Below are 22,600 nucleotides of genomic sequence, written 5' to 3' on the forward strand. Positions count from 1 at the left end.
ACTTTGTTTCTTCTACTGGCTGAGTAGTATTCCATTGTATGTACACGTATGTACCACATTTTGTTTATCCGTTCATCTGTTGATGGTCATTTAGGTTGTTTTTGGCTATTGTGAATAGTGCAGTGAACATTGGTGTTTGAGTCTCTGCTTTCAAGTCTTTTGGGTATGTATCTAGGAGTGGAATTGCTGAACTATATGGTAGTTCTATTCATAGTTTTTTGAGGATCCACCATACTGTTTTCTACAGCAGCTGTACCATTTTGCATTCCCACCAACAGTGGATAAGGGTTCCAGTATCCCCACATCCTCGCCAACATTTGTTATTTTCTGTTTTTTTTTTCTATTTTAGCCATCCTCCATAAACCCGTTGCCGTTGAGTCGATTCTGACTCATAGCGACTAGTGGGAGTGAAATGGTGTCTCATTGTGGTTTTGATTTGCATCTCTCTGACAGCTAATGATGTTGCACATCTTTTCATGTGTTTGGTGGCCATTTGGATGTCCTCTGTGGTGAAATGTCTATTCGAGTCCTTTGTGCATTTTATGATTGGGTTGTCTTTTTGTTGTTAAGTTGTTGAAGTTTTACATATATTTGGGTTATTTGATTCTTAACAGATATATGGATTCCAAAGATACTCTCCTAGTCGGTAGCTTTTCTTTTCACTTTTTTGGTAAAGTCTTTTGATGAACAAAAATTTTTAATTTTTATGGGGTTCCACTTATTTATTTTGTATTTTGCTGTTTGTCCTTTTGTTATTATATTAGATAATCTATTGTTGAAAGCTAGGCCTGACAGCCTTGCCCCTGCTTGTTCTTCTAAGAATTTTATGGTTTTAGTTTGCACATTTAGGTCCTCAATCCATTTTGAATGTGTTTTTGTGTATGGTGTGAGGCATGGATCCTGTTTCATTTTTCTGCATGTGGAAATCCAGTTTTCCCAACACCATTTTTTGAAGAGACTCTTCTTTTCCCCATCAAGTGGATTTAGCACCTTGTCAAAATCAGTTGACCATAGATGTGTGGGTTTATTTCTGAACTCGCTATTCTATTCCATTGGTTTATGTGTCTATTGTTATACCAGCACCAGGCTGTTTTGACTACCATGGCTGTATAATATGTTTTAAAATCAAGAAGTGTGAGTCCTCCTACTTTATTCTTCTCTTTCAACATTGCTTTAGCTGTTCGGGGCCTCTTGCCATTCCACATAAAGTTGAGAATTTTTCCATTTGTGTAAAGAAGGCTATTGGAATTTTGATTGGGATTGCGTTGAATCCACAGATTGCTTTGGGTAGTATTGACGTTATAACAATATCAAGTCTTCTAACCCAAGAACACAGAATGTCTTTCCATTTATTGAAGTCTTCCTTAATCTATCTCAGCAGTGCTTTATAATTTTCACTGTATAAGTCCTTCACGTCCCTGATTCAGTTTATTCCTAGGTATTTTATTTCTTAGGTACTATTGTAAATGGAATTGTTTCCCTAATTTCCCTTTCATATTTATCATTGATGGTGTATAGAAACCCAACTGATTTTTGTTTGTTGACTTTGTACCCTGTAACTTTGCTAAATTCTTCTATTAGTTTAAGAAGTTTCCTTGCTGACTCTGTGGGATTTTCTATATATAGGATCATATCATCTGTGAATAGAGATAATTTTACTTCTTCCTTTCCGATATAGATACCTTTTAATTTCTTTTTTTTTTTTTTTTTTTGGTCTTATTGCTCTAGCTAGGACTTTTAAAACAATATTGAATAGAAGTGGTGAGAGTAGGCACTCTTGTCTTGTTCCTGATTTCAAGGGGAAAGCTCTCATTCTTTCTCCATTAAGTATAATGTTGGCTGTTGGCCTTTCACATATGCCCTAAATCTTATTGAGGAATTTCCCCTCTATCGCAGTCTTCTTTAGGGTTTTCATCCAGAAAGACTGTTGGATTTTATCAAATTATTTTTCTGCATCCATAGAGATGATCATGTGGTTCTTGTACTTTGTTCTATTGGTGTATTATGTTGATTTTCGAATGTTGAACCATCCCTGCACTCCAGGAATAAATCTCACTTGGTCATGGTGTATGACTCTTTTAATATGCTGTTGGATTCTGTTCACTAGTATTTTGTTGAGGATTTTTGCTTCCGTATTCATAAGAGTTATTGGCCTGTAGTATTCTTTTCTTGTGATGTCTTTGTCTGGCTTTCATATCAGGGTTATGTTTGCTTCATAGAGTGAATTAGAGAATATTCCTTTCTCCTCTATCTTTTGGAAGAGTTTAAACAGGATTGTGTCAATTCTTCTCTAAATGTTTGGTAGAATTCCCCAGTGAAGCCACTGGTCCAGGAGTTTTTCTTGGGAGTTTTTTGATCACTAATTTGATCTCTTTACTTGTTATCAGTCTGTTGAGACTTTCTATTTCTTCTTGAGTCAGTTGGGGTAGGTTGTGTGCTTCTAAGAATTTGTCCATTTCTTCTAGGTTATTCAGTTTGTTGCCATACAGTTGTTCATAGTATTCTGTCATAATTCTCTTTATTTCTATCAGGCCAGTTGTAATGTCCCCTCTTTCATTTTTTATTTTGCTTATTTGCATCTTTTCTTTTCTTTATCAGTCTAGCTAAAGGTTTGTCCATTTTATTGATCTTTTCAGAGAACCAGCTTCTGTTTTATTGATTCTCTCTATTTTTCTGTTTTCAATTTTATTTATTTATGCTCTGATATTCATTATTTTCTTTCTTCTAGTAGCTTTAGGCTTAGTTTGTTCTTCTCTTTCTAGTTCCTGGCATTGTCAAGTTAGGCTGTTGATTTGAGATGTCTTCTTTTTCATGTATGCATTTATTGTTCTACATTTCTTTCTGAGTATTCCTTCGCCATATCCCACAAGTTTTTCTATGTTGTACTTTCATTTTCATTTGACTCTAGGAAATTTGTGATTTATCTTTTGATTTCCTCCTTATTGGTAGTTTAATAGTGTGTTGTTTAATTTCCATGTTTTTGTGTTTTCCAGTATTTTTAATAGTAAAAAGTTGGAAATACCTAAATGTCTAATATTAGGGATATGGCTAAGGAAATTATACAGCATTTCCAAAATGAGCTATCTTGCAATGATTTAATCTCAAACACATTTTCACCCCTTTAAACGTTTTTTAAACTTTTTAAAAATTATAAAATACACCATCTATACAGAAAACACATATAAACGTGTACAATTTGGAGAATAAACTATACACTTATGTAATCATCACCTGGGTTTAGAAACAGAATTTCTTTCAGTTTTACATCACTTGATAAAAGAACTGCATTATGAAACTCCCATCTAAGTTGTAAAGGATGTTTCTACCTCATGGTAAAAGAGACTCAACCTTTTTATATCTTTATCTGATTCACTGACAGATTTAAGGTCATTGTACCCAAATTCTTGAGTGTCAGTTTTGTATGCTACTTAGCAGTTACTTCATAATTTGCTTAGAGCTTTAAATTCCAAAACAGAATTGAAACATCTTTTAGAGGTATACTTATACTAGTATGGAATAAAAAATATATAGATGAAGAAATCAAGATAAAGAAACATAACAGTAAAAAATTAAGGCCAAAATTAATACAGAAACTACATACAATAAGGTTACTATACTAGTGTTTGCCAAACTTTTTTTGGACAACACATATTTTACCCTGCAACATCATACACACATACATGTTATTGTTGTTGTGTGCCTTCGAGTCAATTCCGAATCATAGCAACCCTATAGGACAGAGTAGAACTGCCCCATAGTGTTTCCTAGGCTGAAAGCTTTGCAGAAGCAGGTCACCAGGTCTTTTCCTCCACAGAGTTCGAACTGCCAACCTTTTTATTAGCAGCCAAGTGCTTAACCATTGTGCCACCAGGCTCCTTCATATATACATACATATATACAAATGTTTCATGAAACTTTACCCTCAGTTCTTGCTATGCATTCTGGTTATTTTTTTCCTATTCTATTCTACTTTTTTTTTTTCAAGTGCTTCTTGCAACTTACTAATGGGTGTTGTTGCACATTTGTAAAACATTCAAAAGGTAGATAAGGGCAACAAATTCAACTCTACATTTCTTAGAAGGGTATCCATTAGGGAAAAACAAAGCATGTTTCTGAATAGTTATAAAAGAATGAAGAATGTGTGGGGGTGAGATAACAGTGTCTGATAAATGTTTCATGGTGACTGATCTTTCTTAAACGGGTATGATATTCAGTTGGTCTTGCCTAACTGCAGTGTTGCTCTGTAGCTAAGGAGACAGCTGTCTCAGGAGAAGCACCTAAGGGAGTCTCTTGAGAAATCTGGATCAGACATGCTACTCAAAATACAAGAAATGGAATCAACAGTGGAAGTGGAACGGAAACAGGTAGCAAGATTTTCTCTCCTTGTTTTATGTTAGGGAAGTGAAAGCAAAAAAAGGAAAACTGATATTTTGCCTGTAAGTTTATAATTTCACAAATTACTTACTTCTTTCATTTAGTAATCCTCTTTTAACACTTACAATTTTTTTAAAAAGTACAAAATAAGAGAGGACCTTAATATCATTTCAGTCTAACCCTATTAATTTCTGAATGAGAAAGCCAAAGACCAGAGAGACTAATTTGTCTCAAGCTTTATAGAGGTGAACTCTTGGCTCTTGGAACAGTATCCTTTTCCGTATACCATACACTCTCTGTTACAGGCATTGATTTTGGAAAGTATTGCCCTGGTCTTGTGTTATACATATATGATGTAGATAGAAAACAAAGCCCAAACTGAGTAACGTTTGAAACAAAGGAGAGCAGTAAGTAAAATAATCAGCAATGTGTTCACACTGCTGTTTTCGATTCTCATTTATTTAGCACAATATTTTTGCCTTTATCATAGTTGTTAGTATGAGTTAGTTTGAGACAGATAGTCAATCTCAAAGACTCAGAGACTGATTCAAAGACCGCAAAGAATTACAGTGTAATGCCTCATGTGTGAATAGCACTTCCTGGGTTACACAGAGCTTTCACATAAATTATATTTACATGTAACTTAGAATATTTTAAATTCTGTGTGCCCAAGGCAATTATTTCAAACTCCAATAGCTATTCCATAATCTTATCATTTTAACCAATAGCTATTCTTCACAATAGAATTATAAAAAAGGAATGCATGTTAGGAATTTGCAAAGGATCCTTTATTGCTCTAACCAGCACTTTTCAATGTGGTAGCCCTAGCCACATATAACTATCTAAATTTAAATTAATTAAAATTAAATATAATTAAAGATTCAGTTTCTCTGTCATTCTAGCCACGTTCCAAGTGCTCAGTAGTCACATGCAGCTAGTGACTGCTGCGTTGGAGAGTGCACTGAAAGTTCTATTGGACAGTTCTGCTATAGACACTGCACTCTGTTGAGATCTTTAACTGTAGCATACAAACTCTGCTTTTTCCCCAAGTGACATTAAGATTGCAAATTCTCCCTTGCACATGTGCAATAGGGTAGTTTATTAGAAATCTTTACCTTACAGAAAAGGAACTTTTCTTGTACAATTTCAGGTGCAAATTTTGCAGGAAAACTGCATTGCCCTACAAAATTCTATACAGACTACCCAAGCACTAATGGTACAGGAGCAACAAAGAAAAGAAGAGTTGGAAGCTGCTACCTCACAGCTCAAGTGTGATCTAAGTATGGAAATAAATGCTAGAAATCATACTTTTTTTAGTTCTTTGGGATTTCATGCAAAAACTCTTGAGGCCCAAATTCTTGAAGTGGGAATTCTTACCCGTATTTCCCATAGTCCTGAATGTAAAAACTTGCTAATTTCTTTTCTTCCTATGATACTGAAGAAAAAACAAGAATGTTGGTAATAAATAAAATTTGACCCTCTTAATTATGAACTATTTTTTATTTAGTTTTTTAGGGGGGATATTTAGCTTAAGTGTTTGTGGACTTGGGACTATTTGATTTCCTAAAAACCTAGATTTAATGTTGGATAATAGTGTTAATAAGTGTATAAGGATATTTATCCTTGCTAACCTACTGATTCTAACCATTTATTATGTCAGATTCCCCATTCTTGACGGGTTATCAATGTATTCCAGTTAACTTATATTTGTATCAATTGATGGGTGTAAGGTACCCAGAGGGAGTTTAAATTAATCTCATTTCACAGATGAGTATTCAGAAGACTCAGAGGTCACAGAGCTAGGGAATGGAAGAGTCTAGGTTTGATCCCCGGTTTCTTAATTCATGCTGCTTCCAACCCACCAGCTCTTTTTCATCCTACTGTTGTTAATGTGTAATTGTAAAGCAGTTTCCAGATAGTCAGTCTTAAAGACCCAAAGACTGATTCAAAGACTACAAAGAATTACAGTGCAGTGCCTCATGTGTGAATAGCACTTCCTGGGTTACGTAGAGCTTTCACATAAATTATCACATTTACTTCCCAAAGCCACAAAATGAATAAGTGATGAACTGAGCCTGAACCTGGATCTTCTAACTCTAAGCCCAGTGTTCTTTCCAGTACATCTTCTCTACTCTGCGGCTGTAATGGAGTCAGGAAATACCAAAAGAGAAATAAAATTATAAAAATTATAGAGCAAAGAGTAATCTTAATTGATGTTTTGACTTCCTCTTTTAGTAGAAAGTACTCTTTTTCTTTGTAGCTGTTGGGTAGTGAATTCCTATGTGCAGTTCTCACTGGCAGTATCACAAGATAATTGTTTTTTCTTCTGTGATTGTGTAGTTGTAAAAATAATAAGCTACATTTTACAGTGCTTCCAGATTATCTCATTTGAGCCTTGCAACAACCTTGTGAGAACGATATACCCGTTCTACAGAAGAGTAAAAATATCTAGCAGGACTGCCCAAGGACCCAGAACAAATAGGATAGGTGGGACTGACACACAGATCCTTCTATTCTATTAGTTGTCCCTCTGATTGAGTTTTTAATGTTACTTTTTCATTAGGTTAATGCTTTATTTTTTGAATTTTGCAAAGAACATATGAAAGACCATTTAAAAATGAAGATTAAAACCACGGTAATCCAAACCAACATGAGGAGAAGGAGGCCTATCTGAATACCTACTATATGTTTAATATTGAATTATAGGCTCTTTATATATGTGCAATTTCATTATTTTAAAGTATAAATATTTATTGTAACTAGCTTAATAAAAGGAGTACCTTTAGATATTTGCTTCATTAAAAAAATTTAATTGTTTAACAATTATTTCTTTTAACAATAAACCAGATATATATTAATTAAAGTGAATAAATTGTTCTCTCGAGTAAGTTAAACACTCCTCTTTCATTTTCAGATTAGTGGACTTTTTAAAATAGGCCATATAGTTTATCTTTTTGATCCTTTGCTTATTTCAAATTAGAATTTACTCTAATTGGAATGAGTCTTGGACTCATGTGTTCAAAAAGTATAGTTTTTTTCCTAAGATGTACCCTATATTAAAAAGTTAGGTTTTTTTAATGTGTTTTGTAATTTTCTGGTTTTAGAATATTTAAGTGAAACAAAATAGGTCTTTATGAATTTTTCTGTGAAGCCAAAACATTACTCTCAGAAAAGTTTTCATCTTTTGGCTACTGCACAGAATGCCAAACAGTTCCCCGGTTTTCTGTCTTTGATTTTCTTTTCACACTACATACTTTCTAGTTTTAAATATCTTTTTCCACATGAAATCATCCTCCTGAACTCCAACTAAACATGCTGTTTGGATGTCCTGCTGATACTTTAAAACACATGATGAAAAAACTGTTTCCCTCATTCTATCCCTCAAATCTGCTCTTTGACCTGTATTCCCTAATCAGCTGAAGAGTCCACCATTCATGCTGCTGCCCAAGTCTGAATGCTAGGTGTTTTCCTTGAGTCAACACCTTTTCCTCACCAGTCAGCCACCAAGTCCTGACAGTCCTCCCTGCTTAATATTTTACGAATTTATTTTTCCTCTGCAGCCCCATTGTCATTACCTTAGACCCAGCCCTCATTGTTTCCCCCTTCGGCTACTGCAACAGCTACCAAACTCAACTTCCTGCTTCATGGAACTTCTCTGCTAGAAAGATCTCTCTAACAAAAAACTTTTGTTTGTGACCCTCCCCTGCTTAAAATCCCCCTAGAGACCCCCATCTTGTACACATAGGGTAAAATGTTACCTTGTTTACCGTCGCATGTGACTATGGACTAGTTTCTTGATAATTCCATAACCTAGTCTTCAGTCTATCAAAATATGATAGAAATATTTGAGCTCTCCCTATTTCTGCATAATATAGACTAAAAAATAAAGCTCCTCAGGGAAAAAAATGCTGCGTGATTTCAATGTAGTAAGTTATTTTCATAGTTATGTGGATTTTTTGTTTTTAGTTTCTAGAGATGACCTCATTTCCAAGTTGGTTGAAGAAAACAAGGTAAGTTTTGAGGTTGCAGAGTTCAGAGGTTTTCCTTCCTCGCTTTACTAAGTAAGATTTTCTTTTTCTGTGTTGGTTTACAGTTCTTCTCATTCTTTTAAAGACTTTATAAAAAAAAATTTCAGTGTACCTGAGTTATATATTTAGGACTGTTGTCAACTGGATATATAGGAAATAAATCATCTCATGCAGGTTATTATAGTTTGAAAAAGTGAACTGGCAAAAATAATGAGACTTGTATTTTATGCCTGTTGCAAACTAATTGTAATAAACTAAAGAAACTGTTTTATGAAATGTAAGAAACATAACTACTTTTATACCTTATTACATTTCTGAATGAGTCTCTTGATATGTAGATCCTGTTTGGAATAGTTTTTCTAGATACGTGTTCTCCTTTGTTATGTGATGTTTACCTTTCGTGAGATGTTTCTCCTGGGAAAACAGAAAAGTGGTTCCCTCTTTATAGGGCTTACACCTTATCCTGCCTATTCCACTAAGTATTTGTTACAGAAAGCACAACCCACAGCCCACAGCCCCACCACCCTTCTCCCATCTCAGAGAGAAGTAGCTATTTCTTTTCAAGGAGCAGAGATGGAGCAGAAGACAACATCTCTGCTCCACCGCCAGGTATACCTTGATACAAATACCTTCACCAGTTATAACTTTTAAAGATCCTTGAATGTGTTTCTTTGAAATCATAAGATCTTACTACTAATAGGAAAACTTACATATGTAATATAAAATAAATATTCCATCTTAGAGAGTAGAACTTTCTTGATTTAAATATATTAGGTAAATATTTAGCTCAGGATATTAGACAAATTTGTTCTAGTTGAGAAAAATATAAGACTAGATAAATTTAATGATCAGTTTTGATAAATAATTTACAAATTAAGAGAAGTTTAGGAGTTTAAGATATCAAGATTTTAATACCTTATAAGACACTTATCTATGTGTATCATTAGAACCTGAATTGGTACTGGCCAAAAAACAGAACAGGTAGTTTGACAGAGATACACGTAATATCTCTGCTAACCTATCAACAGAGAGAAATTCTTACTTTTTTCTTATAGAAGGTACAGATGTATTTCAACAAGGGACTCGAAGAAAATGCATATTTGAGATCTGAAGTAATATCTCTTCATGAATCAGCAGAAAAAGCACGGGTAAATCTTCATTTCTCTAGTTTTCAGATGTTACTTAATTTTGCCTGATTAAAAAGCCCAGGAACCAACATTAATCCTGATTCTGTAAGTTTATACCATCTCCATTATCCAAATTTTTTATTTCTATAAGATCTGCTTCATCTATGAAGCATTATCAAATTAAATAACATTCCTCGTTTCACTCTCTAAATTTGTATGACATGGCAGTATATAAGTTACACCATTAAATCATGCATTAGCTTACACTTTGCCTTTGTTTGCTCTCTGATTTACTTATTAAATATATACCTTTTTTCCCCTGACTAACTTCTAAGCAGTTCAATGGCAAGGGCTATTTCTTATACTTTGTTTGTGTCTTCTATAGCAAATAGCATTGTAGGAACCTAATAAATGTTTGCTGGATTTTGGAGTTATATTTAATCATCTTCTGTGGGATGGCTGTTTCCAAATTTGCTGATGTTTTATATATATGTATATGTATTTGGAGAAGAGTCACCAAATACGCAGACAAACTGGAAATTTATTATGGGTCACAGTGAATTAGTGTTTATCATTTAAAAGTACTTTTCTGTTAGTACAATTTGATTACTTCAGTGCTAGGATCATAATATTGCTGTGCTCTGTGATAAAGAAAATAAAAAATAAATATATTCCTTTATAAAACAGTAATAACAATAACTATTACTGCTCTTACCACACTAATAGTAGTTAACGTTTACTGTATCCTTTCTATATTCCACGCACAATGCTGTTGTTGCTGTCATGTGCCGTCGAGTTGGTTGCTACTTATAGTGACCCTATATACAACAGAATGAAACATAATTCTTTTGCTATAGGGTCACTATGAGTCAGAATTGACTCGACAGCAACAGGTTTGGGTTTTTTTTTTTATATTACTAACACACTGTAATCTTCACAGTAACACTGAAATGAAAACTATTATTATTTTCATTTTAAAGTTAAGGAAACTGATATACAGAGAGGTTCAATAACATAGCTACTAAGTGGTAGAGTCAGAATTTGAGCCCAGGTAATCGGGCTCCAAAGAATATTAACTATTTCTTTTCAAGGAGCAAAAGTTCTCCTCTGCCCCACCTCTAGATATTCCTTGATGAATAGTTTGTATATCTGGTTATAAGTTTAAACTGTCCCTGAATGTGTCCAACTACCTCTTACGATGCTTGTCACGTAATTTTTTTCATTTTATTTTATTTACCATTTTTTTTTTTTTCATTGCTTCTTCAAAGTTATTTGCCCCTATACTTGAAGAACTTGTCATTGAGACATAAGATCCTTGTCAAATCTACCTTGCAAAAATAACTGATAAAGATATTTTTCACAGGAATAAAAATTTCAAAATATTGAAAGGACAATAGAATTATTAACTAGCTATAGGTAAGATAGCCCTGTAGCAAAAAAAGATTTTTGTTTTATTTTGACAGATTAACCTTGTGAAATTGTACAGTCGTCTGTAATTTGCTTTTATGAATACTGTGATTGGTGGTGAAGGAGCTTAGCTATTTTGTGTTATCAGCTAAACACTTTGAAATGCTCATCATCAAATCATGGGAGTGGATTTCTCTGATATTGGCTAAGCACCTACAGTGTAAATTCTTATCCTGCAGATGGCTTGCTCTAATTGACCAGTGTTCAAAATTGTCAGTAAACTGCTGAATGCCTCAGTTGCTCCACGAAATCAACAAATGTCTCCTCTTAATTTAGAATTATTAGGGTGTTGACTTCAAATATTTGAAAATATTGTATAAACTGATGGAATATCAATTGGGGAAAGGTTAAATAAATTAGGTCCACATATATAATGAAATACTATACAATCATTGAAAATAGTGATATATAAGTGACAATAATTATTACTTATTATAGAGATCTATATCTTGCTGTATATATTGTCTTAGGTTTTGAATGACCAGCTGACTAGCAAGTGTTCAGAGCTGAGCAGCATGCTTCAGACTGTTAGAATGGAGAATGCCAGAATCATTGCTGACCATCAAGCCATGCTGAAGGTATTCATTTAACTCTAGTAAACTTCTGATATAAGTAGCAGGAAGCCTCCCTGGCTGCAAGATCAGGAAATGTGCATTGCCAACTGGATAAATAAAATATTTTAACAAGTATTTCCAAAAAAATTACTGAATTATTGAAATTTTTGATTAGTGATTTTTTAGTTCTCATCAGAGGAATGATTTGGCCTTATACTCAGTGCCTTCTCAATGGTTTCTTTTCAAATGGTATTCCCTGAGGAAAAGTAATTACCTGCCCCATTATTTATAGAATCATGGAGAACATTTAAGACTATCCCTAAAGTACTTACCTTTTCCCCAAATATGGTATGCTTTCCCATTTTGCTTATGCCATTCCCTCTGCTGAGAAACGCTCTTTACCCATCTTCAACTATTTGGAATTCTGTTCACTTTCTTTAAGAAGGAAGCTTGATCATCCCAACTAGAAGGATGAGTTTTCCCTTTCAACTTTACAGCTAGGGCACTAAACACATTCTAATAATAATAGTTCTCTTTTTTTTTTAAGTATATTTACTATATACCAAGCATTTTGCTGAGGATTTTACATATATTACCTGCTTTAATTCTAGTGACAACCATATAAAGGAGTATTTATTATCTTCATTTTACAATTAAGAAAAATGAGGCTTAGATAAATTAACTTGCCCAAACTTGTTCAGCTAGTAAGGAGCAAAAGTGGATTTAAACCTAGGTTGGTTCCAGAGTCAATTTTTTAACCATTATTTTATGCTGCCCCCCACCCCCCACCCCCTGGTTCTTCATTTTATTGTAGTAATTTATATGCATGGCTCATTTCTTGTATAACATTGTGAGCTTCCTAGAAACAAAGACATTGTCTTAATTATCTTTCTGTTATTCTCCATAGTGCTAAGCATGTTTCATATATGACAGGAACTCAATAAATAGTCTTCATTTATTCAACAAACATTTAGTGTTTACTCTGTGCAGGTATGATACTAGATCTAGATAGGTTTGCTGTGGAGAACAAGCAAAATCCCTACTTTCATGGAGCTTATTTAGTGGATTGAATAACGTGACATATGTAGCACTGTCACAAACTTTTTAAAATTTTAGAATATAACATAAATGGGATCCCATCTTACCAAGTGTGAAGGTTTGCTTTGAATCAAATAATGTTAAAATAGGAATGTTTTAAAATATGTTTACACAAGCAATTGTTAATATGTACCGTATGTGCAAAAACTTTATGGAGTACAGGTATATACACAGACGTATGTATAAAATGTATAAAACGTATGTATTTATACAGACGTATGTATAAAAATGTTGTGTTTTGATAATTCCAAAATGGTAAGCCAGAAAAAATAAATTCTGTTTACAATACTCCTGCTGTAACAGTATCTGAGTGCAGTTTGAAATATTCTTAAAAGAATTCACATCAAGCTATTCAACATGATTATTCCTGGACACTGGAATTATTTGGAAGGCAGACTGGGAGATGGAGGTGGAAGGATCTTTTCACTTTATACTTATATACATTTATGTGGTTTTACTTTTAAAAATAAGATGTATGTTATATTGAAATTTTAAAATCCCAAAAATATCCTTACTATATTTTATACCTTTAAAAATATGTTGGTATTAGGAGTATTATAAATTTTGCAGCAAGCTGGGTAAATAATGCAGCTTGACTGTTGGCTAGGAGAGCTATAAAATGATAGAATTCTGGTCAACTCAGGGTAGGGACAGAGAGAAAACAGGGCATTAAAATGAATTCTTTTAAAAAGAGGTTCTATTTATATGAGAATTTTACCAGCTTGTCTTTTATTATTCTTAATGACACCCTATCAAATGACTTTCTGACATCTCAGCTTTTAATATTATTCTTAACACTCAGGAAGGACAGAAAATGATGACGCAAACATTTCAAGAACAAAATTTATTGCTGGATGCTGCCCATGCCAGTATTACCAGTGAACTACAGACTGTTCAGAAGGAGAGAACCCAACTCCAGGCACATCTGTAAGTAAATTCTGAGCAACTTCTTATGTATCTTTTGTTCTTGCATTTGTTTTTCTTATCCCTAATGAAGAAGTTTAATTCTGCATTTACTGGGCCAGCCAAGAAGATAAAATAGATTAAGACTCCACCCTCAAGGAACTTGTTTTGTTAGAACATTTTGGTAACTGCTCTCAGGCAGTATATATATGTTCTGTAAGAACATTTAGTCAGTCTTTCTGTTAAAGTAGAACTCTCGCTAGCTTTCATATCTCCTTGTTCTCTTCCTGCAGGGACCATTTAATCCATGAGCATAACCAATGTATCCAGAAAGCAGAGGCTGCTGAGAAAAGGGCAGCTGTGCACAAAGAGCTGCTGGAATCAACTATTGCAAGATTGCGAGGTGAACTGGAAGCATCAGTGCAAGAGAAGAAGTCTCTGCTAGAGGAGAAAGAAAGACTTCAGAGAGAGGTAGGTAGAAGCAGATTTACGTTACCTCCTGGTTGTAGTGAGGATATTGTTTTAAAATTGTACACTAAGTCCAAAAGACAAGAGAAGAAATAAAACCCAGATGCAGTTTGTCTGAGTTGCCCATTAAAGAAACCCTGAGGTGGCTATCTGTATCTTTTAGCATGTGAAGTAATCTGTGCCAAGTAGTACAGTATGCCCTTATATACAGCATTAGTGAGTATTAACTTACCACTCACACATCCTCATATTAGTTAAAGGGTCAGATTTCAAAAATTGATTTCTCCTGAAGGAGTGGAATAATGGGGGTGAGGGAAGAACAGCCCTGTCTTCCTACTTAGGAAGGAACCAGCAGAGTCTGACATGCAGACGTGTCTTTCTAATTTCAGGGGTATTTGTGAAGTCTGCTCTGCCTCAGAGACTCCCTGATTGATTGGCCCTTTTTCTGAGAGGATGTGCTATCTCTGCAGTGTAGGTATTAATTGACATGCAGGATGTGTCTACTCTAGTAGAGCCTGTCAACTGCTTTAAAATTGACCCATTTCTTTTCTTTTCTTTTTTTTTTTTTTTTCTTTCCTTGGGCAGGTTAAGAAAACAGAGAAAGAAATAGCACAAGAAAAATCCAATTTGGAAATGGAATTAGCTAAAAGCAAGGTATTCCACATTTTGTTTGTTGATGCTTCACTATATTTCATTTCCTTCTGTGCTGTGACGTACTGATTAGATTATCTTAATGAGGAGATAAGGTTGTTTTGTTGAATACCAAGATGCAGGGGAAAGAAGCCATGAAGCTAGACGCAACTAAGAGCACTCCAGTCACCGAGACATGAAGTTGCATCTGGGGAACGGTTTGCTTATCTGAGCATCTGGTGTTTGCCAGTGAGTCATCACTGCCTCGGGCCCTAGTGTTCCTAGTATTTTAGCCATGAAATCCCCTGAGAGTCAGCTAATGGACCTGTGAGAGGCAAAGGCATGACTGCTGTCTATGCATTAAAAAAACTAACTTAGAGTTCCTAAGTATCTATTAGCATCTGCCGTTGTAATCTACTACCCATTTCTGGATTCTGAAAAGATAGAAGGGCCAGAGAAACAATAAAATCCTTATTAAAATAAAAAAAAAAAAAAATCTTTAAAATACTGGTGCTTGTATTTTAACATTTGAAGACAGTAAAAATTACATATCACTGTCATCAGAGAATATATCTGGAGCATCAAGTAGTATTAACCTACCCCAGACCATAAATCCAGCAACAGGTGTTCGATACAGTCACCAAGCCTGGACTGTTTCATGGCTTCTGGTAATGTTAAATAACATTCATACTACCATATATATGTGAACTTTTAATTTAAGGACTAGGGAGAGAAGAAAAGCTAAGTTCTGAGCTCGAGCTCAAATATCATTCCCACCAAGCTGGCAGGTGCTTCCTCTGGTTTAATCTCTTATTTGTAAATATCTACTTCAAGGGATATGAAAACAGCCTATCTTAAAAAGCCTTGAATGAAGCTACCTGTGGCAAGGACTTTGCTGGTATCAACTCGGCCTCAAATATACTTTTCAAAATTTAGAAAATTGGTAGCTACTATTAGATTTATTAATACTTTTTGCTTTAAAAAGTTAGTGAATGTTACATGGTTAAGGCAAATGCTGTGAATATATCTGAGATAATAGCATTATTATTTTGCTTGTCCGATTTTATTTGCCTTAATGTAGGCTAAGTATAAGTCCATAGGACTAAAAGATACTTGCTCATTATTAAGCCAAATAATAATGCTTATACAAAGTTCCATATTTTTATGCATAAATTGTTATTTTTTAATATGCATTCTTCATGAAGCTATTTTTTTTTTAATTGTGGCAAAATACACATGACATAAAAGTGACCATTTTTTAGTGTACAATTCAGTGGCAGTAAGTACATTCACAATGTTGTGCATCCATCACCATTATCTAGTTCCAGAACTTTCATCACCCCAAAAGGGTGTATCAGAACCCCGAAACCTCATACTCATTAAACTCTCCATTCCCTTCTACCCCACTTCCTGGCAACTATTGTTCTGATTTCTGTCTCTATGGATTTGCCTGTTCTGGATATTTCATGTAAATAGGATCACACAGTATGTGGCCTTTTGTGCCTGACTTCTTTCACTTATAATGTTTCCAAGGTTCATCCATGTCATAGCTTGTATCACTACTTCATTCCTTTTTATGGCTGGATAATATTTCATTGTATGGATATTCCACACTTTGTTTATTCATCCATCATCATTTGAGTTGTTTCCACTTTTTAGCAATTGTGAACATTTGTGTATAAGTTTTTTATATTTTTAAACATGTATTCTTTGTAAAGCTATGATTTTTAAAAAAATTGTTTGAACACTCGTTTTCAGTTTTTTGAGTATATACCAAGGAGTAGAATTGATAGGTCATATAGTACATTCTATGCTTAACTGATTGAGGAACTGCCAAATTGTTTTCTACAGTGGCTGTGCCATTTTACACTCCAACAGCAATGCTCAAGGGTGTCTTAGTTTCTTAGCACTGCTATAACAGAAATACCACAAGTAATGTACTGAAATTTATTTTCTCACAGTTTAGCCTAGAAATCTGAATTCTGAGCACTGGCTCTAGAGGAAGCCTTTCTGTTGGCTCTGGGGAAAATTCATGTTTCAGCTTCTCTAGCCAACCATCCTTGGAGTTCCTGGGCTTATAGATTGATCTACCTCTGTAGTCTTCAGGGAGCCCTGGTGGTGTAGTGCTTAAGAGCTCATATGATAACCAAAAGGTTGGCTAGCCCACTAGCTGCTCCTTGGAAACCCTATGGGGCAGTTGTACTTTGTCCTATAGGATCACTATGAGTTAGAATTGACTCAACAGTAACGGGTTTTGGTCGGGTAGTCTTTAGATAGTGTCAGTCTTTCCTCTGTGTCTGCTTTCTTCTGTGGCTAATCTGCTCTTTTATATCTCAAAAGTGATTGGCTTAAGACATACCTTCTGCTGATAATGGCCTCATTAACATAACAAACAAAATGGGATTATATCCACAGGTATAGGGGTTAGGATTTATAACACATATTTTGGGAGGACACAATTTAATTCTAAACACCAGGATAAATGCCACTTACTCATGATATGTTATCCATTTTATGTATTGCTGTATTCATTTTGATAATATTTTGTGGAAAATTTTTACATCTATGTTTATGAGCCTGAATTAATATTTGAAATAAACTAAGTACCAGGAAGACTTCTAGTTCTAGTAAAGATGAACTATTATACAATTTGTAACAACCTTCTTTCTGAAGACAGCTAGAAGAGGTGAAAAAATGTAAAAGAATAGAATAAACAATTTTAAAAGCATGATAGAGTTATTAAGATAGTGAGACATTATCAAGCCAAGATCTGGGAGAGGACTGGGACATTCAGTCGCTTTTATACTGTAGCATTTGCTTATCTGAGGAAGAAAACACAGAGCTAGGCTTTTGGTTGCTTTGCAAGGCTAGAGAGAAGAAATTCAGTTTAGGCCTAACCAAGGGTGGGGACCTCAGTAAATTACTCCACACTTTTAGGCTGGGATTTTTTAGGCTGAAGGGCCAAATTCTTAGGAGTAAGATTAAACCAGAAGAAAACTCCTTGTATAGACTGCCACCCAGTTTATGGGCCATAAAATTTCATGTCTTCAAGTTGGAATAAGGTGATCCTGGATGGCTAGTGTACCGAGGTACTTGACAGAAGCAAATGAAAGTCCTTTCTGAAGTACCATAACTTTATTCTGAGTATGACATCGTTTCTGCAAATAATTTTCAAAATCAATTTCCAGCATACAATAACCAAGTACCTTGAGAGACAAGACACCATGAGCAAGAGAACCAGCAGCTAACAATAAAACCAAACACATAGGTCTCCATATATTGGTGACCTCTATTTATAGTGACCCTGTCTATTGGAATTATCAGATACAAACTGTAAAAAAAAAAAAAATATTTACTATGTTCAGAGAGATTATAGCAAATATTTTGGAGGGAACTAAAATATATAAAAAGTGGTATTTCCAATTTGAAAAAAAATCAAAAAGAAATACTAGAATGAAAAATATAACCAAAATTTAAGAACTCAATGCCAGCCTGTTTGCCACAGCTAAAAAGATAACAAGTTAATTAGAAAATACGTATGAAGAAGCTATCCAGAATAAACAATGAATCTGAAGCAGGATAGTTAAAAAGGAATCTACAGATGGACACATCATAGGAAAAGCTGCAGAAAACCAAAGACAAAGCAAAACTCTTGAAAGCAGCCAGAGATAAAAGACATATTTCCTTCAAAGGAATAACATTTAGAGTAACAGGACTTATCAACAACAATAATGGAGGTCATAAAAAGTGAAATGACATCTAAAATATGCTGAAAGAAAATAACCGTCAACCTAGAATTCTATACCCAGAAAAAACATGCTTTGAGAATGAAAGCAAAATAAAGCAAGACACAACATTTCTAAGGGGCCTTAACTTGAACTATTTTCATTTAGTCAGCCATCTGAGCACTTACTGTGAGAACAATATTTGAGTTGTTTTTGATACATTTTGTGAGCAAGAAAGGTTACACTAAACCAAACTCTGTCTTGCTTGTATAGATTAATTTAATTACTTGCCATATCAGACTGGTCAAATCCCCACATTTAGAGGTAGAAGAACATGTGCATAAGATACCTTCCCTTTTACAATTATAATTGTTATTTTTAGAATAAGATTGTTTTGAGGTCTGGCATAAATTATTTCTTTTCTCCTTTTGTTTTCAAAGATTGACATAAATGCATTAACCCATAATATGCAGACTCTAGAGGAAGAGAATAAGCACCTGTCAGATCAAATTGCTTCCCTAGAACATCAGCGAGTCACTTCTGATTACCATGGGGTGGGTATAAAAAGGTCAGTCTAAATAAGAATTAGTAAATAATGAGCAAAAAAAAATTAGAAGTCAGGAGGTGGGGTTTCTTTGTTTATTTTAAAATATGTACTATAAGTCTTGACTCACTGAGGCTAAACAGCAGAGATACCTACAGTATTCAAAGAAGGCATTTAAGAAAACAAGAATTTAAGGTAGAATTAAATATCTGCATACACAGATGATCTGTAATGCTGAAAAGCACAAATATTTCTAATGTATATAAATATTTCTCTTCCATAATTATGAAGAATAAACATATTTTTTTCCTTCTCAGACAGTTCCCTCCATCAGGAAGTTGGTAACTGAAGTCTAATGTCTAAAAAAGTATTTGACAAAGTCAATACAATACAAATGAATGACAGAATTCTTAAATATCTTATACACAAGAAGGGGATTTAAAGTGATGATTGTTCTGTTTAGCAGTTAGGTTTCCTGTGTGCTTTTGAAAACTTGAAAAAGAATCAGGTTTTTCCTTCTACAAAATGCAAATAATGTTTGAAAATTGCATAGAAGGCCCTGATCTGAGTCTGACTTAATCTCAGCTAAATTCTTTCAAGCCCTATTATATAAACTGCTCATTACTTCAACTATGAAAAATTATAGAGACTTAGGTTTCCATGGCTCTGGAACCAGTCTAGGAGCCCTGATAGTGCACTGGTTAAGTGCTCAGCGGCTAACGGAAAGGTTGGTGGTTCGAACCTACCAGCTGTTCCTGGAGAGAAAGATGTGGCAGTCTACTTCAGTAAAGATTACAGCCTTGGAAACCCTATGGGGTGGCTCTACACTATCTGATAGGGTCGCTATGAGTCAGAATTAACTCAATGGCAATGGGTTTGGTTTTGGTTTTGGATTTGGAGAACCAGTGTGCCTGGGTTTCAATTCTGACTGTGACCTTGGGTATGATCCTTAATTTCTCTGGGCCTCAGTTTCCTAATCTTCAAAATGGGGATAATAATACTATTATTAGGAAATTTTAAAGTTAAATAAGTTAATATATGTAAAGCATGTAGCAAATAGCTAACGTTTGTTAAATTTTAAAAAGGCCTCCTGTTCTGTTATTCACAGATTAAGCAAATGTAAGCCAGAAATAGTGAATTATGTTAATATAGGACATTTATCAGCATTAATAAAACTTTGATATCAAGATTTATTGCAAATGATTCATAGTGCAGTTTGTTGGCTGATGAATGATTAAGAGTTCATGTTCTCAATCACATTTGCTGTGTGTTTATTGTCATCACACTTGGTTTGTGACAGTGCTTCAAACCTGTTTGTTCCATTTCAAATTTGCATTCCCAACCCAGATATACTGAGTTAGAATCTACATTTTAATAAGATTCCTAGGTTATTCTTATGTATAATAGATTTTGAGAACCATTGCTCTACTAGTGATTCTCAGAACTGGTCCCCAACCAGTATTAGCATCACCTGGGAACTTGTTAGAAATGCACATTCTTAGCAGGGGTTCAAATCATAACAAACTGGTTCAAAACCCTGGTTTGTGAAGGTGAAATTTATTATAGAGGGTGAAAGTTTCCATATTCAATTACTAAGTGTCCCTGATAATAAATATTTTTAGGCCCAAAATTTAACCAAAAGAAAACTATGTTTTATACTCATTTCCTCAACAAAGTCTGAGAAAAAAAGACAATGAAAAAAATTAATGTAATTATTAAAGGCTTTTTGAATGATGAAAATATGTAATTCCATGAAATATAGAATCTTCAGTAATTCTTGTCCCAGATAACATTGTGTTGAGTGTTTGATGAAGCAATGAGTTTGAGTCCCAAAAACAGTTTCTTCTGTTTTTTGAGAGGTATTTTTTTTTCTTAATGCATTTTAGTACAGTAACTGATGTGTTTCCTACTGTCTGTGAGATCATGACCGTTTTCTTAAAGAACTGTATAATGCTCCACAAGCTGTATACATGTTCGCTGACAAACCAACCCACATATGGGTTGGATTGCAACTACAAAGGAATAACTGACATAACAAAACAAAATAAGAACAACAAAAAAAAAGAGTTAATATACGAAGAACAACAAGCTGTAGGACTCGTAAGGCACTCATACTTTCGTTAGCGGTCTCCCCAGCTATTGCATATTGGCACTGTTATAAGCTAGTCGCAAAAAACTAAGAGGCAGCAGTAACAAATAAATATGAATCTTGGCTATGTTACTATAGAAATGGTAAAGGTATAAATTTAAAAAAGAAAATAGTTATTCCGTTCTATGCCTAGAGGTACTGATACTTGTGTTTGCTTTAGCAGCTTGCCCAGCAGCAGGTGGAAAAGGCCTTGGGAAAAATTGCTAATAGTAAAAGTAAACTGGCCTATGAAAAGGGAAAACTCCAGGTATGAGCTTTTATTTTCTGATTTTTATTGTCTAGTTGGTTGGTTGGTTGGTTGGTTTTTTAATACCAGTTGTCAAGCTAAATATTGCTAGATTTTGAGAAGACCTAGCTCTGTCATGTACTGATTCCATAACTTTAGCGAAGTCTTTGAACCTGGCTAAGTTCATTGCCTCATTAAAATCCAGGTGACATCTATTCAAATACCTATAATATAATGATGAAGCCTGAACTTGTGAAGCCATAACCTATTCTGTGACTATTTGAAGCTTTATTGTAATTTATCTTATGTTCGGTCATTCACTGAGAACGTAGAGAGCCTATTCTGTCTTTTTTGCTGAATTTTTATAACATTTTTAAAAAGAAATAACCTGGGAAATTGGAACCTAGAGGCAATAGGATAGACCTGGATGAACATGATATTATTCTTTTGCTGCCTGCAGTTTTTGTCCATGCGGGATCCATACAGCAGAAGGTTAGGTTTAGATGCAGTCATACTGCCTGCCACTTGTATGGGTAGGCCTGCCTTAAACCAGGGCGTTGAACTGGTTCATTCCAGTATGAACCCTGCTGAGAATTTGCATTTCCACCCATAAGTGTCACCTGGGGATCTTGTTAAACTGTAGATTCTGATTCAGTATATCTAGGGTGGAAATGCAAATTCTCAGCTGGGGTTCAAACTGGAATGAACTGGTTAGAAGCCCTGCCTTAAACCAACTCCAGTGGAAATACTGAAGTCCAAATCAGTGGGTCTCAGCCTTGGCTGCACTTTAGAATCACCTGGGGAGTTTTTTAAAATCCCCATGCTGGGAAATGTATGATGTCTGCCAGTTACTTTGAAATGCATCTTTAAAAAAAAAGAAAGAAAAAGTTAGATTGATGGATGGAGATAGAGTGAACAATAGAGATGCGATAAAGTAAGAATAGAAAATTTAAAATGGTAGCATTTAGGTGATGGGTATGTGCATTTTCACAGTAAAATTCTTTTAACTTTTCTGTATGTTTAAAATCTTTCATCATAAAATATAGGTTGAAAATTCCCATGACCGGGCTGCACCCGAGAGCTATTAAATAGAATCTCAGAGAGTAGGTTTCAGACTTCAATATTTTTTAAAGCCCCTCAGATGATTGCAATATGCAACCACAGTTGAGGACCGCTGGACTAATGAATATGAAGTGAATCCCAGTTAAGCTTAACTATAGAGCTGATTTGATAAGTAAGTTGAATAGAGGCCGTGCCAGACACATCAGCATTAACCTCATCCTCATCTGCTCAAGGGGTTACATGCA

The 22,600-nt window shown here is 34.6% G+C and overlaps 1 protein-coding gene across 2 annotated transcripts in view; it reads left to right on the forward strand.

Annotated features, from left to right (window-relative positions):
* The window catches only part of CCDC150 (coiled-coil domain containing 150), an 83,010-nt gene that overhangs the window by 10,283 nt on the left and 50,127 nt on the right, over nt 1-22,600 (forward strand). Inside the window, exons 5-14 of one of the 2 annotated variants that reach the window (XM_004378179.3) lie at nt 4,248-4,364; nt 5,525-5,654; nt 8,341-8,384; nt 9,458-9,550; nt 11,467-11,574; nt 13,451-13,575; nt 13,845-14,022; nt 14,605-14,673; nt 18,815-18,928; nt 21,231-21,314. In XM_004378179.3, the coding sequence (XP_004378236.1) occupies nt 4,248-4,364; nt 5,525-5,654; nt 8,341-8,384; nt 9,458-9,550; nt 11,467-11,574; nt 13,451-13,575; nt 13,845-14,022; nt 14,605-14,673; nt 18,815-18,928; nt 21,231-21,314 (1,062 nt within the window). Of the gene's footprint in view, nt 1-4,247; nt 4,365-5,524; nt 5,655-8,340; nt 8,385-9,360; nt 9,551-11,466; nt 11,575-13,450; nt 13,576-13,844; nt 14,023-14,604; nt 14,674-18,814; nt 18,929-21,230; nt 21,315-22,600 lie in introns of those variants that run through there. The other variant, XM_023732929.1, reaches the window with a different exon arrangement.

This window comes from Trichechus manatus, unplaced genomic scaffold, assembly GCF_000243295.1.
Source record: "Trichechus manatus latirostris isolate Lorelei unplaced genomic scaffold, TriManLat1.0 scaffold00056, whole genome shotgun sequence".
NCBI classification, from domain to species: Eukaryota; Metazoa; Chordata; class Mammalia; order Sirenia; family Trichechidae; genus Trichechus; species Trichechus manatus.